The sequence below is a fragment of the Dunckerocampus dactyliophorus genome, chromosome 6 (genome assembly GCF_027744805.1).
Source record: "Dunckerocampus dactyliophorus isolate RoL2022-P2 chromosome 6, RoL_Ddac_1.1, whole genome shotgun sequence".
In the NCBI taxonomy this organism is placed as follows: domain Eukaryota; kingdom Metazoa; phylum Chordata; class Actinopteri; order Syngnathiformes; family Syngnathidae; genus Dunckerocampus; species Dunckerocampus dactyliophorus.
Genome location: NC_072824.1, coordinates 13,030,770 through 13,048,588, shown reverse-complemented (window position 1 = coordinate 13,048,588; position 17,819 = coordinate 13,030,770). Strand labels below are relative to the sequence as shown.

At 42.7% G+C, this 17,819-nt stretch overlaps 1 protein-coding gene across 2 annotated transcripts in view; it reads left to right on the top strand.

Moving 5' to 3' along the window:
• The window catches only part of usp43a (ubiquitin specific peptidase 43a), a 125,636-nt gene that overhangs the window by 80,859 nt on the left and 26,958 nt on the right, over positions 1–17,819 (top strand). For both annotated transcript variants that reach the window (XM_054779837.1, XM_054779836.1), the window contains 4 exons: positions 11,716–11,793; positions 11,979–12,108; positions 15,434–15,553; positions 17,038–17,287. In XM_054779837.1, the coding sequence (XP_054635812.1) occupies positions 11,716–11,793; positions 11,979–12,108; positions 15,434–15,553; positions 17,038–17,287 (578 nt within the window). The remainder of the gene's footprint in view (positions 1–11,715; positions 11,794–11,978; positions 12,109–15,433; positions 15,554–17,037; positions 17,288–17,819) is intronic.

Sequence of the window (17,819 nt, the reverse complement as noted above, 5' to 3'; positions counted from 1 at the left end):
ATGCCAGGATGTGTTGGAGGCCTACTTTGTCACTTTCACACAGCGAGCACCTGTCCTCACTCCCAAACCACGTGGAGAGGTTCTGAGGGCACGGGAGGGTGTCGTACGCTGCCCTGACCATGAAGCTGAGCCGTGCCTGTGGGGCTTGCCAGATGTCTTGCCAGGTTATGACCCTGTGGACAGTGTCCTCCCACCTGGTCCATGCCCCTTGCTTGCCCTGGGACACCGCTTTGATGAGATTCTGCTCTTGCTCTGCTCGAGCCACTTCCTCCACAATCATGGCCCTTCTCTGCTGTCTTGAGGCTTTTGACCAGAATCTCATTGGTTCCCCGAAGCCGACTCCAGCCCGGCCTTCCTGCACTCTCCCGGTGATCTCTCTGTGTTGTAGCCTGCTGACAGCCTGATTCACTTCTGGTTGGGCCCTCCATTTGCGCCCCGTTCTGACGGCTACTGCCGCGGCTCTTATCGCAGGGTCCCTGGACTCCTTGAGTTCAAACACCAGGCGGGCCTTTTCCTGTTTGTACCCAAGGCCCACTGACTTCAATGGAAGCTGAAGTGCATTCTTTCCAAAGAGTCCTGCGTTGGAGAAGCAGCGAGGGAGACCCAACCATTTCCTTATATAGGTGTTTGCAATGCTGTCTAACCTGCTGACCGTGGTGGATGGAATCTCGCAGACTTTAAGTGGCCACATCACACGCTGGAATAGTGTGAACTGGTAGCACCACAGTTTGAACTTCCCGGGGAGCTGGCTGCTATCAATCCTGGCCAGGCCGTGCCCCAGCTGCTGTTGTACCCGCTTGCCCATCTGCCTGTCAGAGAGGTCAGCAGTGTATTCTCTTCCGAGGCTTCTAATAGGCTGCTCTGACAACAGGGGTATCCTCTCCCCCCCTACCATGAACACCGTCCTATCGGTCCTTACTCCTCTCCTGATTGACAGGCTCCGCGACTTGGCTGGCTTTATCTTCAGTCTTGCCCACTGCGTAAGCTCATCCAGGCGTTTGAGGACCCTTGCTGTACATGGAGCGGTCTGTAGGATGCTTGTCACATCGTCCATGTACCCTCTCAGGGCGGGAAGTCTTTCTCCAGATGGCAGCCTCACACCTCCAACCACTTGTCTTGCTCCACGGAGAATGAGCTCAAAGGCAGCCACGAAGAGTATGGGCGAAATCGCGCAGCCCATTGCAATGCCGACCTCCAGCTGTTGCCACCTTGTTGCCGAACCTTCTCGGGTGAAGCACATGTGGAAATTGCTGAAGTATTTGGCTATGATGGTGCTGACAGCTGTTGGGATGTGAAAGAACTCCACTGCATAGTCAATCACCTTGTGTGGTACTGACCCATACGCATTGGCCAAGTCTAGCCATACCACATGGAGGTCAGTGCGCTCCCTCTTGGCCCGCTGGATCTGCTCCCAGATCACGGCTGAGTGCTCAATACACCCTGGGAACCCTGGGATCCCCGCCTTCTGGCAACTTGTGTCAACATACCCATTGCCCTTAAGGAAGTTGGTCATTCTCCTTGCGAGAATCGAGAAGAACAGCTTCCCCTCCACGTTCAGTAATGCGATGCTCCTGAACTGATCGATGGTGGTAGAATTCAATTCCTTTGGGATGAATACGCCAACTGCCTGCTGCCACTCGGCTGGGATGGACTCCTTCTTCCAAGCCACCCTCATCAGCCTCCACAAGATTTTGGTCACTTGTGGGCTGTTCTTGTAGAACTTATAGGACAGCCCATTTGGTCCGGGTGCTGAGGCTGATCTTGCTTTCCTCAGGACCTCTGTAAGCTCACTTAGTCTTGGTGGAGAGGTGTGAAAGGCAATGGTTGGTGGTGGCGGCCGTGGTATGTGGCCTGGGGAACCAAGTGGTTTGTCTCTGTCTGCATCGGTGTAGTGGGTCTTTGCATATTGCTCCAGCTCTTCCTTGGAGATGTCCAGCCTTCCGCTCCGTTTCTCATCCAGCAGCTGTCTGGCATACCTGTATGGGTCCTGGAAGAAGGCTCTTCTTTCCTTCTCCTTTCTCTTTCTCCGCTTCCTGATCCGGTCTGCGCGGCGAAGTTTTGCAAGTTTTTGTTTGAGCTCATCCCAGAGTAGCTTTAGACCTGGTTTCTCGTCTGGGGTTGCTTTCCTCCACCTTTTCCGGAGTTGGCGTCTGTTGCATAGGAGCTCCTCGATCTGTTTCTCCCTTCGCCCTTTCTGGGTAGGAAGTGAGCGTGTGGCTCGTTTCCCTGTGATTTCTCCGAACCTTTCTTTACACTCCTGGAAGCAGATGTTACTGAGGGCCCTCAGCTTGTCCTCAAATTTGCCTCGCAAAGCTTGCTCCAGGATGCCGCTCAGGTCTCTGTCAAGTTTGCTCCATGCGCCTCTCTCCTTTGCAGTTGGCCACTTGATCCTGCCACGCTGCTCTAGCTGCTTGGGCATACTTCCTGTTTGTTTGGCTGAAGTAGGGACAGTGTGTCCACCATCCAGGCTTGCTGTCTCCATCTCTTGCCCCGTTTCCTCTGCTGTTGCCCTTCCTGCACTGTCGGGTCCTGCTACACTGTGGTTTGCTCCCTGGCTTTGGGTCCCTTTCGTCTGACCTGCCGAAGCAGTGCGATTGTGCTGTCTGGGCTGCCTGCCACACTTCATCTTTCCTTGATGGATATGCAAGCCTCTTAGTGAGGTCACTTTCTGCCACCCACAACTACACTTCCGGAGGAACTTCTCGTAGTCATTATCCATTCCATTCATTACCGTTTGGTCCGTCCTGGTGGGCCCTTCTTCCACCCCGCCTCTCGGAGGGCCCTCGGGTTGTTTCTTCTTATTTGTTTTCGTAGTCAGTGAGGATGGCTCCGACTTGGGGAGCCGGTGGGTAGGGTGACTAACCGCCCACTCCTGGTGCAGTCTCTCCCGCTGTCCTCCGGTCTTTCCCGGATGCCCGCCAGTCTTCCCTGGCTTCCAACTGCTCTTTCGCAGTGGTCACTGGCATTTATTTATTTGTCCAATTAGCAAGAATAATGACATCACACTTACATTTAATATGTTTTGTTTTTCATCATGTCAAGTGAGGCTGTTCCTCCCCTGACCGCACGTCACTGGTGCAAACCAGACCACAACTAAAGTAGACAGAGACCAGGAAACATCCTGAATGTGTTTTATTTGCCCGTGCGTGTTATAAGGTGCCTACCGCTAAACGAAATGAAACCAGCACCCATATGTCAATAACTTAATTTTGTGTTGTTCAATTACGTTTTAAAAACATTAGATAATGCCACACATTTCTTATGCCACAAACCAAAAAGGTCTGTTTTACACATCCACACACAAACACTGAAGCCGCAGTGTTTGATCTCCACTCAAAAGCTCAGTTTTTAAGAGCAAAAGCCTACGTTTGCATGTGGATGGGAAACAACTGGGCATACTACTAGAAGACACTAAAACTATTTAATGTCCAAAAAGTAGAGGAAGTCCAAGTTAATATGTCCGAACATGGAAGGAAAAAACTGGTGTCTCCCAGCTACAAACACTCAGTTTTAAGTAGCAAGACAGCCAATCAGCAGCAGGGGCGACCAGTTGTCCCGCCTGCAACCAGAGTGTAGACAGAGGCTACACAAAAAGCAGGAGAAGGCAAGAGTGGATAAAGTGGACAACATGGCGTGTGGGCAAACTTGAAACTGAGGATTTGTCCGAGTCCTCGACCAGTTGTTGGAATTGGGCCGCATTGAAGACACCATGTATGTATCTCTAACACGTTTCTCCGTCCAGCCACAGGAAATGCACTCACAGAAACTCAGAACTCCCAACAATGTCATCTTTATTCAGTTCGGTTCAGTTTCTGTTCCACAATGCACCGTGCAGGAAGAAGCACTTTATTTAATCCTACCCCTTCATAACACTGCAATTACGATTTTTTTTCTCTTTCTCACTACCTGTGTACACTAGACACTATTTACACAAAGCTAGGGACAAGTGGAGTGACTTTTTAATGCCTACTACCTCTTCTGCTGCTGGCCTTCTCTTTGGAACCATGCTGGTAATGACACCAAAGCTACAAGTTGACAGCCAGCTGCTCAGATCCGGGTCAGGTAGTTAGCGCCATTATGCTAGCTTGCCAGCTCAGTGCAGCGCCAGAGACGGACAGCAAACAAGTCCAAACTGTAACCCAAAAAATCACCAACAAGACAGCAAAGGTCGTACCGAAAAGCATTCACAATATGGTCCGTAATCAGTTGTCAATGTAATCCAGAAAAAAATTGTGTTCAACAGCCAGGCGTTCAGCACAAACTCACAGACGGCCAATTATCCTTGTATGTGAATTTAAGTCTAAATAAATAGAAAGACAAAGAAAAACAATACAATCGTCCCTCACAATATCTCAGTTCAATTACCACTCCATCTCCATATATCACGTTTTTTTTCTGAAATTAATCAGTTAATAAGTGGTCGTTGTTTTGTGGTAGACTATGGCTTTTTATGAGTGAAAAAATGTAAATACAATTCATATGTAGTATTCTGGCCACTAGGCGGCAGTAATGACACAAAACATTTATGAGACATGACCTTACATTAACTTAAAAGGGTAACTGACATGATTTATCAACTTAACCTTAATACTGTATGTTAAAATGAACAAGAAACAAGGGCGGTCAAATTTTTTCCATGACTGTATATTGTGTCTATTATTCTGTTAATAAAATACAGTAAAAATGGGCATATTTCAGACATAGTTGCAAATGGTGATTGATCGTGATGAATTAATTAATTTGAAAACTGATTAATCTGATTTAAAACATGTAATCATTTTACAGCCATATTTTTTTCTACTCGCTGAGGTTTCTCTGAAACCACTATTGGTAATTTGTACGAACCACCGATGATGTTGTTGTATTTATGGGGTGTAAAAAAGTATAATTTAAAGCCAAGGAGGGCTCGTACCTTTATTGCGCCCTGTTGATGATGGTCCATCTTTTGTGTTGCAAAGCAGCCTCAAAAGCCAAAGGAAATGGAGAAGACACATGCTGAGTTAATGTTTTGATGCTGGCTGAATTGAGGTTTAGTGAGGGCTTGCGGTGTCTTGCACTAGTCAAGTCTCGATTTTTTTCTTTCCATTATATGACTGTCGGGGACCTCAAATTTTGAGGTACCATTGTTCTGTGTCATACTGTCTGTGACTTTGTTTTCATTTTATTTTTTTCCCCAACTACTGTTGGCACAGACCCAAATATGATAAACAACCACATAAACTCATACTAGAATGTAGATTTTAAACAAAAGTACCGGTGGGTGGGGGTGATGTGTGTTTGTTTTTTTTTTAGGGAGGAGATTTTGCCAACCATAGCCATGGCTGCAGACCCAACTGTGATAAGTGAATGGCCTCAAAGTAGGATTCTTTATTTGTAAATGGAACATATTCATAGTTTACAAACCCCTTAATACGTTTTTTTAACACTGTTAGAGCCCTCTAGCCGTGAAATAACACCCTTATCAGGAAAATCTTTGAGTTTGTGGGCTGAAATCCAAAATGCAGCCACCTTAGTGTGAGTAAAAGATGAGCTTATTTATTGATGCTCAGAGTTCATTAATTGGGTTGCAAGGACGGCTGGGCGAACGCAGCAGCAGCAGGGAAGAAGATGAATCCCATTGAAATTGAAGAGAGCCCTTGTTACCAGTTGACTAGGCATGGAGTAGTGTAAATGCTATAAAAAATATTTCTTTTTGATATGGTTCTACTTTATAGCATCGATCTACTTGAGAGACAAGAGATGTTGTGTTTTCTGAATGAGTTTAAAATATCTTTACTGTTTTTCAGACACCAAAACTAAAATCCTGTTTACACTTATGTTGCTAAACATCCTCATTCTTTTTGTACCATTGCTGCTTGTAGTCTGGTTAAAATATGCTGCAAAAATTCCACCCCTTTTGTATTGCTTGTCTTCATTAGGGTCACGAGTAAGCTGGAGCATATCCCAGCTGAATGCAGCAAAACACAAACTATGACATGTATTTATTTTTTTTTCACCCTATCACTGTATCGAGATATTATCATTATCGGGAGCCGTGCATCACGTATCATACCGTATTGTGGGGTACCCTGAGATTCCCAGCCCTATTCCCAATACTTCATGCGGCCCAGCCACAACCAGACCCTATCTCCAGCGGCCCCAGGTAAATTGAGTTTGAGACCCCTGTCATAGAGACAAGGGAATTGAGACTGTAGGGTTCATCTCTGGCTGTTGACTAATTCTTGAGGGTCTCAGTTAACCCATCGATGAATATCGGTTGGAGGGCTTCCTCATTGCATCCCAACTCTGCTGCTAATGTCCCAAAGTCTATGTAATAGTCGGCAACGCTTCGGAGGCCTTGGCGGACCCAAGCAGTCAGGACGGTAGAACATGGTTTTCATCTTTTGGGAAAAAAACTCAGTGAAGGTGTACCTTGGGACCAAAACAAAGTCTCTGCCCATGCCAATGCTTATCCCCGTAACAAGCCCATGACATAGTAGACCTTGCTTCGCTCATCAAAACATTTATTGGGTCTCTGTTTAAACACAAGTTCACATTGCACTCACCCGCTAACAGTTCTGGCTGGGTGGCATGAGATTCCTTTGATGCTGACAGCTCGGCTGGCATGGCTGCGAATCTGGAGCGCGTCTCGCCATTGCCTGGTGCTGAGCTGGCAGTGATCTCTGACAATTTGTGAGTTAATTCCATGATTTGAGAGAGAATGGCTTTGTGGGAATGTGTTAGACTTAAGGGTATCTGAAGGATGTCCCATGTCTCAACGATGATTCCATGTCAAAGCCATCAATGGTGTTGTACAACAGGGTGCTGCCATAAAGGAATGAAAGGTAGGCAAGGGAAGGAGGGTATCCTGACAACCCCATGAGTCACCTTTACATTTGCATTACCCAATATAGTAGACATAATAACAGAAAATAAGCCATTTAAGACATAAATAAGACACGCGGTCATGTGTGTTGCTGTAAATGTGTTCCGGTGGCGTTGAGTTTTAGCTTGGCGTGGGTTATAGCTGCAACAGGAGTCCATGCTTTTAATAGGGATTATTGTGCCTGTTGTGAGATCATTCACACCTGCAATAAAAGCCTGTTTTTCCAGCTATGAAGTCCGAGCTTGTGTGACTGACACCTTACTGACACCTAGCGACCAGTGTAGAATACTACATATCATCCCATCGTCTTGGAATGCATCTTTTGATGCATCTTCTTATATTTGTATTTAAATTTATTTAGCCATTTTTATGCTTGAAAATGCATAATTGAGGCAAAAAACACATAAAATTCACTTCAATATGTTTTTAAAAAATTAATAATAGGCTATATTCACCATGAAACAGCATGATTTATTCGTTAACATATTTTTGAAAAAACAAAAATTTTAACATCCCCTGAGTTTTGTGATTGGGTGAATGGTCAATAAGTTATGGGTGGGCAAAGGTTTATAGCCATGTGTCTTGACTTGTTTTGACTTTGGCCCGCACCCCCGCCATCATGCAGCGGATTGCTCAGAAAAGTGAATTGAAAAGCGGATTGACAGCATGCCTGTTTTTCCTAATCAATAGTCAGAAGGGAACTTTTTCCACTACAGCAATAAAGGCATCCTACATGTGATTATCAGACAAAAAACTCTCTAAAGCTGGAGAGTCTCCAGAGGCGGAGTAACTGCCTAAATGAGCAAACACAATCACACGCAGATATGATTTCACAAACTACTGTGAATAAGTATTCACCATCTCTCTATGCAAGAACCACAGCCTTTCCAAGAGAGCAACATTACTTTGACAGCTGCATTTCCCCTTAAATGTTCTTTTTTTTTATAACTGTGACAGTGATGGTTTTTCCAAGTACACCCATTAGCGGCTGCATCATCAGTTTGACAGTGTGACACTATCCCTCAGGACACTAAAGAGTCTGCCACCTACGGTAAACTTCCTGAAATATTCCTGCTTTTTGTTTTAATCCGTGAAACAGCAAATCACTTTAGAGAATATAGAAAAGGTTAAGTATAGTGATAACAGTGCTGAGCGTGTTCTCTGTCTTGTTCCAGAGTACATTATTTTGGGGGTTTTCAAACAGGAACACTGCCAATCTTCAGCTTTGATTCTGACTGTCTTAATGAAGCAAGGCTTAAAAGATTAGTTCTTCTCTGGGGCCCTTTTAGACTGTAAAATTTTTTGGGACTTATAAAGTCTGAGAAAGGCTGAGAATCCAGTTTATGCAGTTCATTAAAAAACATGTACTTTAATATCTCTAAATGGTGACATGCAGTACTGTCCAGTAGGGGTGAAACAGTACAGCATAATCACGGTTCGGTACTGTTGGGAATGGAATATTTTCCACGCTGTTCTAGATGGGTACTGCAGCATATGTGTGCTTAAATACAACAGAGAGAGATAACACACTCACATGACCTTTTACTTGGAACAAAGACACCCTGTTGTTTTTAATACACTTTAATACACTTTAATACACTAACATAGTTTGATTATGCCTCACCCTCCTGTATCATGGCTAAGACACCCAGCCTCCTAGCCATGATTGGTTGAAACCAGAAAAGACCAATACACCAACAGTTAACGGGAACTTTCTTGATCATTGGAGCCTGAATTCAGTTTCACTCAGTTTCACTCAGGTTCACTTTAGAGACCGCTTTGACCTCGCAAGACTTTGGCTGGAGTGCTGGCCGTTATCTCTGGCATTGCAATTGTTTTTTATCTACTCCTTTTAATATTAAATTGTAAATTCTTAGCATTATTTTACAGCTGGTACAACAAAAGAATCTGGGTGGACTTCGCCCTGCTAAAAGGTCCTAACAGCACATACCTCGGTTTTAAGGTCACGGTTTGGTGTATTGAGGGAACAGAATGCAAAAGAAAACTGCTTTTATGTAAACAGCTTTAATGTTTTTTTTTAATGAAACATAAAAAAATGCAAACTGACAAGCAGGTTTCCAATAAACAAAATTTTGCACAAATATGTGTGCATATAAACACGTGTAAAGTGCTATTTCTTTTTTTTAACCTGTCTTCCTGCTGCTATTGGAGAAGTACTCAATGATCACACAATGTAAATGGTTTTCAAATCGTATTAAAAAAAAAAAATGAAGAGCAGTGTCTTTGATGACAGCACTGGACTCATCAATGAGGAAATCGAGAAAGACGCCAGAATGAAATTATACGCCATCTATATTGCAGTTGCCGTGCCCCTCTAGAAAGTGAAAGTTACGTTTGTATAGAAGTGAACGTTAAGCTTGTGTGAGTGAGGAAAAATGCTTCTATTGTGTGTCTCCCAGTATTTTTCCATCAGTCGTATGTAGATGTTGTGCAACTCTGACTTTGTGTGTGTGTGTGTGTGCGTGTGCCTCCATAAGAAGCAATTAGACTGACAATGAACTGAGTATTAGACTGAATCTAGAGAACTGCAGGCCTCACTTGCTTGAGTTAAGGCTCAGTGTTCATGACTGCACCATAAGAAAGACACTGGGCAAAAACGGCCTGCATGGCAGAGTTCCAAGATGAAAACCACTGCTGAACAAAAAGAACATTAAGGCTCATCTCAATTTTGCCAGAAAACATCTTGATGATCCCCAAGACCTTTGGGAAAATGCTCTGTGGTCTGAGGAGACAAAAGCTGAACTTTTTGCAAGGTGTGTCCCATTACATCTGCCGTAAAAGTAACGCCTAATTTTAGAAAAAGAACATACGGAAAGTAATATATGGTGGTGGGAGTGTGATGGTGGGGGGCTGTTTTGCTGCTTCAGGACCTGGAAGACTTGCTGTGATATATGGAACCATACTGTCTACCAAAAACATCTGTGTAGCAGGACAATGATCCAAAACACACCAGCAAGTCCACCTCTGAATGGCTGAAGAAAAACAAAATTAATACTTTGGAGTGGCCTAGTCAAAGTCCTGACCTGAATCCTATTGAGATGCTGTGGCATGACCTTAAAAAGGCGGTTCATGCTGGAAAAACCCTCCAATGTGGTTGAATTACAACAATTCTGCAAAGATGAGTGTGCCAAAATTCCTCCAAAGCGCTGTAAGAGACTCATTGCAAGTTCGCACAAACGCTTGACTGCAGTTGTTGCTGCTAAGGGTGGCCCAAGCAGTTAGCAGTTCTTCACACAGGGCCATGTAGGTTTGGATTTTTTTCTCCCTTAGTAATAAAAGTATCATTTAAAAAATGCATTTTGTGTTCAGTTGTGTTGTCATTGTCAATATAGAAATTTGTTTGATCTGAAACATTTAAGTGTGACAGACAGAGAAAAAAAAAACAAATCAGGACGGGGGCAAACACCTTTTCACACTACTGTACACACAGTATGTGTGGGTATATACTGTATACATACATACAGTATATACACACATGCATGTGCATGTAGTATATATAGACAGACAGAGATAAAGATGTATACATAAGTCATGCCTGCCTAAGTCACAGGACCAGCCACACTATGAAAACAATTGTGACTTACCATACGGAAAATACGGTAAATTGGCCTACTTTGGGATCGGGTTGGGTGTCCCCCCACCCCCATAGAATGGTAGGGGAAGCAATAGACTGACAACCATCCACAACCTGTGAATGCAATGCAGGGCACAATGCACCAACACTATTGCAGCTCTCAACCATTCTCACTCACATTCACAATCAATCCCACGCTGACTGCACAAAAGTCAGTCATGTCACAACTCTTTCTCAGTGACTGTGACATGCAGTATGGCATGACAAACAGACAACCAAAGAACTTATCTGAACTTGTAGCTCAACATCCTAGGGGCATCCTCACCCCGTCTGTTATGCTGGAAGGTTCTTTCCAACATCAAAGGTAATTTACATGGGTTTGGGCATCTGAGTTGCGTCTATTTCTTCAAAGAGATCAACAAAGTGGACGTGGCAGGCTCTTCAGGCATGATGCCCATCGCTGTAACTCAACATTAGACTGTTTTTTGTGAAAACAGTGTGGTCAATACAGTGCTTTGGTGGATGACTTTTTTTTTTCTCCTTCTGAGCTCCACGCAGCAAAAGAATTTAAGAAACATTAAAGATCAATCAGGTAAGATAAATCAAGGTAAAAAAAAAAACTAAAAAAAAACTGTTAGACCAATTTGCTTATAGGTACTAAAATCTGAGATTAATTACTTAAAAAAAGCAAAACAATTTGCCTACAGAGCAAGAACATTTGAACTAGAAAGGCACTCAGGAGAATGGAAAACTCACAGGTTGTGGTCTGCACAGGAATGACTCCTGGCAAAGGGAAATTTAAAAAAAGATTTAATCCACATTGTTACACACATACTGTACAAGTGAAATTGCATTCAGTTTGAAAAGACACTGCATTAGCTTTCATGACTTGGATTATTTAGAGTCATTCTGTGTGTTTGTGTTTAAGGTTATCAATGATGGACGCGTCTGACACGTGTGCTTTGATTTTGTGGATCAGTTTGAGTCATACTAGTCATTTCTATTGTGGAAGGTGGTGTTTATCATTAAAAGTAACAGGAGAAGTGTATACAGCACACCCAAAACTGTTAACAAAAAGCCAACGAAAATGCAAAACCGTTTGACGCTTGCTGAAGTGAGGTACACTCGCGTCTCACACAAGTCATGCATGATGATGGCTTGACCTTCAATTTGTTTGTGTGACTTACAAGACACATTTGTCAAATTAGGTACCACTGAATATTGTGGTGATATTTATTCTGTTGTTCCTTTTTAGAGCACTGAAATGTTGTGGCCCTGGGGGACCTTCACATGTCAAGGTCGTCATTGAGTGGGAGCAAAAGCTGAAAGATTGGTAAGCACCGTGAATGCAATTCAGGTCGCAACGCACCAACGCTATTGCGGCTGTCAGCCTGTGTTTGCTACCATTTAGTTTGCCTCCTTCAAACTGCCAAAGTGCATTTTAGCAAGTGTTACGCTACAGCAACAGTTTGTGTGTGTGTGTGTGTGTGTGTGTGTTTGTGTGTGTGCACGCTTCAGTCTGTTTGGCAGCATCCAGGAGGAAGTAGTACAAGATGCAGAGAGCGTGAGGAACCAGCAGCAGCAGCACCTGCAGCAACACAGTTGCACTCTGGATCAGTGTTTCCAGCTGTATACCAAAGAAGAGCAGGTCAGAGCCAAGATCAAACACAATGTTAAAATGAACGACATGCTAAAAGTCATACTGCAGGGTTGCTCTCTGCTGCAGTGGTTTTGAAGTGTTTCCTACCCCTCTTGCTTTTGTTTGGTCTGGTTTGGCTTTTGGTCTCACCTTTCTTCTTTCAAAACCTACTTTGATGTATTAATTATCAGAACAGTCATGGCCCAAACTTTTGGGAATGACTTAAATTTGGTGGTTCAACAACTTTGCCGTTTTGTTTTTTATTTTTGTGATCCCAACAGACAGTATAGAAAAGACACGTAAAATGTACTGTATTCTCAAAAAATACAGAGGCAGCGGAGTTACTGAAACACTGAGACTGAAGTTAAGTCACTGCCAAAACCTTTGACCATGAAATGCCAGAAATTCTTGGCCTCATGGAAAAAAAAATTATGTTGGGCTACACCTTTTTATTTTTTAATAATTACCTATTTTCTTGGAATTGTCCTTCGTTTTCGCCCCATACGGTGCCCCTGAACATAATACACCTGCAGAAATAATAATTATTATTAATTACATTTTGTAAGTAATATGGTATTATTATACAGTCCGTTCACGTAAAAATTTTCACCAAAATTTTGCCTCAGTTTGCATACATTTTCCGTTTAGCATACAATATGGCGCGCGTCTTCTCATGTTATTAATACATTATGTGACTCCAACTGCGTTCTTAATGTATTTTTTTTAATCAGAAAACATCTTTGTTAGCATCCTATTACCATAAATTCCTGTATAAGCAGCACCCACTAAATTTAGAGGAAAAAACAGATTTGTTCTTATATAAACTGAGGGACACGGTCGAATGCCTTTTCCAAGTCCACAAAGCACATGTAGACCGGTTGGGTAAACTCCCAAGTTCCCTCCAGTACCTTTGCAAGGGTGTAGAGCTGGTCCAGTGTTCCGTGACCAGGACAAGTTGAGGTTCGACTCACGGTCGTACCCTTCTCTCCAGCACCCTGGAATAAACTTTCCCAGGGAGGCTGGAAAGTCTGTTGTTAAACTTCACACAGATGTACAAGTATGCCTGTGAATATTCTTAGAAGATGTTTTACCTTTCATCCGAGCAGGCTTCATCAGTTTATGTTCAAAGACTAGATAGGACAGCTCAAGAGCTGTTGCGATTGATTCACACAGATGACGACGACGGCCTACCAAGCCCTGAAAACCGCGGATTCTAGCTGTGTTGAAATGAAGTGCATACTAGTATCTACTGGTCTCCTCAGATAAAATCTGAACATGATAGCCCTGTCCAAGACAGTTTCATTAAGTCTCAATGAGTCTGGCAATTTTCAAATTTACGCCTTTTTCATACTCGGCAAGAATTCTGACCCTTGAATACACTTGCAGTCTTCGCTGCTCTCCAGGTACGCATTTGTTTCACTTTTGAGCCCAGTCTTTGAAACCTGGGTAATGCTCCTGTGTCTAGGCACCAGCATACGCTACAGTCACTCATCCACCTGCAAACTTACATAGTGTGATGTGCACCTCCAAAAAAATCCTCAAGCTACACTGACGGGGACTGTAAAGGCTTGTAGAACATTATTTACTAAATATATACAATGTGTTCCGGGAACATAGCCGACCTCAGCAAACACCTTCTCCTCCGATTTCGGATCAACATTTGCAATAAAAATGACTACAGTGACACATCAAATAAATAAATATGTACAATGTTTTTTTTTAAATCAAAATATCAAAGTGAGTGTGTGTGGAGGGGGCGTACTCATAGAAATTCTTCAAGGTTGGTCGATCTGTTATAGTAATAATAGTAACAGAAAACATTGACAGATTACTGAAAGGTTAAGCTTCGTGTTTTATTCAGGCAAAATGCCGCATTTTGTCAAAAGGTCAGGATTTAGAGGGTGGAATGCAACGTCATGGCAAACATAAAGTACTTGAATTAAATACAGTACTTTCTTTCATGTGAAGCTAAATATTAAGTTAATCGACTTAGGAGTTCTTGAAAAATACATACAAATAAAAAAGCAAACACTGTGCTACTCCTTCTTGAGCCACCACCTTGTCGTGGTGGAGGAGTTTGCATGTCTCAGTGATCCTAGGAGCTAAGTTGTCGGGGGCTTTCATGCCCCTGGTAGGGTCACCCATGATAGACAGATCCTAGGGGAGGGACTAGACAAAGAGTGGCACATCAGACCCTAATAAAGAAAAAAATATTGGATCAAGATTTCCCTCGCCCGGACACAGGTCAAAAAGTTTTGTTTTTTTTTATGTTTACATTAATAATTACAATATAATACAATAAATAATAATATACATAAATAAATAAAACAAAACATAGACATAACAAAGGCACAAATGACAAAGTAGAGCTGCATCCAGATACTATTTATCATCCACATTATCAATTAAAAACATCAAATTCATGCATGTTTGTGACCACCAGTCAAATAGTTCATGCTGAATATGAACTTATTTGATGCTGATAAAGTATAATTGAACCTTACTGTCGTAGCAAAGTAAACCACAGCTTGTCGTGTATTGTAACATTACCACCATGTTAAAAGTTTATGCACCACTGGTGGAAGCCCGAGAGCAAATAAACCCAATTCTTCCTTATTTGAGTTTCATTCAAAGGATTTTCCCCTTGCTGGGAGACATCCAAGACCTTTAATCCACCAAGATAAAAAGTAAGATTCTGAAGTAGAACACAAACACACAGTTTTTGCACTTTACAGTAAGTCCACTAGTATATGGACAGTATTTTGTCTCTTGACAATATTTGCTAATTTAGGAATTATAGTCCGCATTACATTCATTTTCAGGAACTCAGTAGCATTTGGATTTTGTATTACTGGATTGACCCGAATTTAAGACAACGACGAAGAACATAAGATGGCACTCTTTTCACACCTGTTTTTGGATTATATTTTTAAGACAAAAAAAAGACAAAATCAATCATGTTAGACAATCAATCACAATGAAGTAACTGAGTGGCTGCAATAAAAAAGGATATACTGTATTTCTTAGTTCCTGACATCCATCCATTTTCTGCACCGCTTGTCCTCACTGGGGTCGCAAGTATGCTGGAGCCTATCCCAACTGCTTTCGAACGAGAGGCAGGGTACACACTGAACTGGTGCTGCTGATACCATTATTTTAAAATTAGTGTGAAAACTCCTCCTCTGTGCCAAAAATATTGGGTCAGTGCAATATTTGTTTTAGGCGCATGCGTACTCATTGATCACAAAGTATTACAAATTATGGTTCTCTTGTCATCGTGGTGCTGTATAAAGACACAATCAGAAAAACTCTGACATTGTCCAAATACTTTCAGCTTGCACCAGATGATGCCTGGAAGTGTCCCCATTGCAAGCAGCTCCAGCAGGGCATGGTGAAGATGAGCCTGTGGACGCTGCCTGACATACTCATCCTTCACTTGAAGCGCTTCCGACAGGTAAGGCAAGCGCTTCTTAGGTGTGTTTGCATATCTCCAAAAGAATCACAAAATAGTGTGCGTCAATGAAATCCGCAACATTTCCATGGACAGAGGCAAAAGTGTTCCCAAAATGTGACGGAAACAATTTTTTTTTTTTAATTATGTGACAGAGGTACATGAATCTTGGATGGATGTGATTTACAATGGAATGTAGATATTCCATACAATGGGATTGTGCAAAAAAAAAAAAACATTACAATTGATACACATTTTGAGACCAGTTGAAAAATTGCATGCCTGACAGAAATTGCAATTGAATCCACATCTTTGCCAAGATTTTGGCTTTTAAAGGCTGTGGTCTTAAACTTTTGAGCAGCTGATGAACAGCCTATTTCAGTTTGCTGTTTTTTGTAATAAATTGTTTACTCAAAAAATGTTTTTGACTTCCATTTCTTCTTTTTGCATTCTGAAGCTCTAATTTGAAGGGCCAACAATGCAAAATGGTCTCTGGCAAAGCGTTTGTGGCAGTTTGTCCGACTAGTGTTACTGTCGCACGGGTGCAAATGGGCAGTTGTAATGGTGGTCAGCTCAATCAGGAGCTCATGACAAGCTGGCACTGCTGGCTTGCAAATATCTTGCTACTCCTGCAACGACTGTCCCGTTTGAGCGATTGTTCTCAGTTGCAGGCAACATGTCAGACTCGGTCAGAGCAATGTGGATAAATCCCTGGATGCAGACACAAGGACAGTTCGAGCAGTTGAAATTTTTTTTTATCAAAATGCAAAAAGGGGAAAAACGGGAACTCAGGGCGACGGTGCAAAACCGAAAGGGCGCCGTGAAAAAACAGAGGACCAAAAAATACTAACTAATAACTAAGAATACTACCGTGAGAGCTTCACGGGCTACTGGGCTGCAGGACGGCAGATGAAGACAGCTCACAGAGGTAAGTGAAACAGTAGCAATCTACACGTGGTTAGGAGGAGCAACCAGAGGGAATAATCCAGTGCCGGCTAGTTGCAGCTGAGGTGACTATGAATGGCGCTAATGAGGGACAGCTGCAGGGTCCAGTAGCTCCGCCCAGCTCAGCAGGTGCCAACAGAAGTGACATAAGATGCAACGCTAACACAACGCTACTGAATAATAAACACAAACCAATATAACAGACCTGTGTCACAGCAGAGCGTGACACAACATAGTAGATAAGAAGCTGTCAGCTCTCCTCTCGGATAATGTGAACAAGTTTGTTTGTCTTAGTTGCTGACTGAAAAAGGAGTAATAGGTCGACATTAATGGGTGTCAATGTTTGTTTAGAAAAACCAGCAGGTTTTTTGTTAACAAGAACACGATGTTATAGCTGTTAAATAAACTGTATACTGTATATAGTCCCTTCTTTTTGAGTCTGGTGCAACACAATAAATAAATGGATGCTGTTTAATCGTAATTAATCAAAAGTAATCCACATTAACCCTGTAATTAATCAGATTTTTTTTTTTGAAAAACAGGTGGGTGAGCGTAGAAACAAACTATCAACACTGGTTAATTTCCCCATGACTGGCTTGGACATGGCCCCCCATGTGGTGAAGAGGAGCCAGAGTATGCGCAACCTGAACAGTGGGTCCTGGATCACATCCTGGCCTAAAGCCTCAGGGAAACACCACCCGTCTGTTGACTTGACGCTCCCTCACGACTACCTGTATGACCTCTATGCCGTGTGCAATCACCATGGAGGAATGCATGGAGGACACTACACTGGTACGTATCTTTTTAACCACACTTGGATGAAAAGTATTTTTTATTTTTACAATTATTAGCCAGTTATTGTCTGTTATTTGTATGCATATTTCCAACTCCAATGCTATTGCTATGTCCAAAATGACCAGTGACCACCAATAAAAAGACACATAAGTTGAAACGTCAAGATTAGGCCCAGAAACACCTGAAGACTGAAGAATTTTTCAAAGGTTTTATGGACTGATGAAATGAGAGTGACTAGGGGTGTAACGATGCGCTTTAATCCATCCATCCATCCATCCATTTTCTATACCGCTTCTTCCTCATTAGGGTCACGGGGGCATGCTGGAGCCTATCCCAGCTGACTTCGGGCGACAGGTGGGGTACACCCTGGACTGGTCCGATGCGTTTTAATAACAGTCCAATTTGTATCACGATTCTTGGTTGCCGATACGATTCATGGACGATATTGGTTAATTTAGAAACCTGCACTTTGCGCCCAAAGGTGAGGAACATTATGCAAATTCCTCAGCAAATGAATGTGGTATGGTAT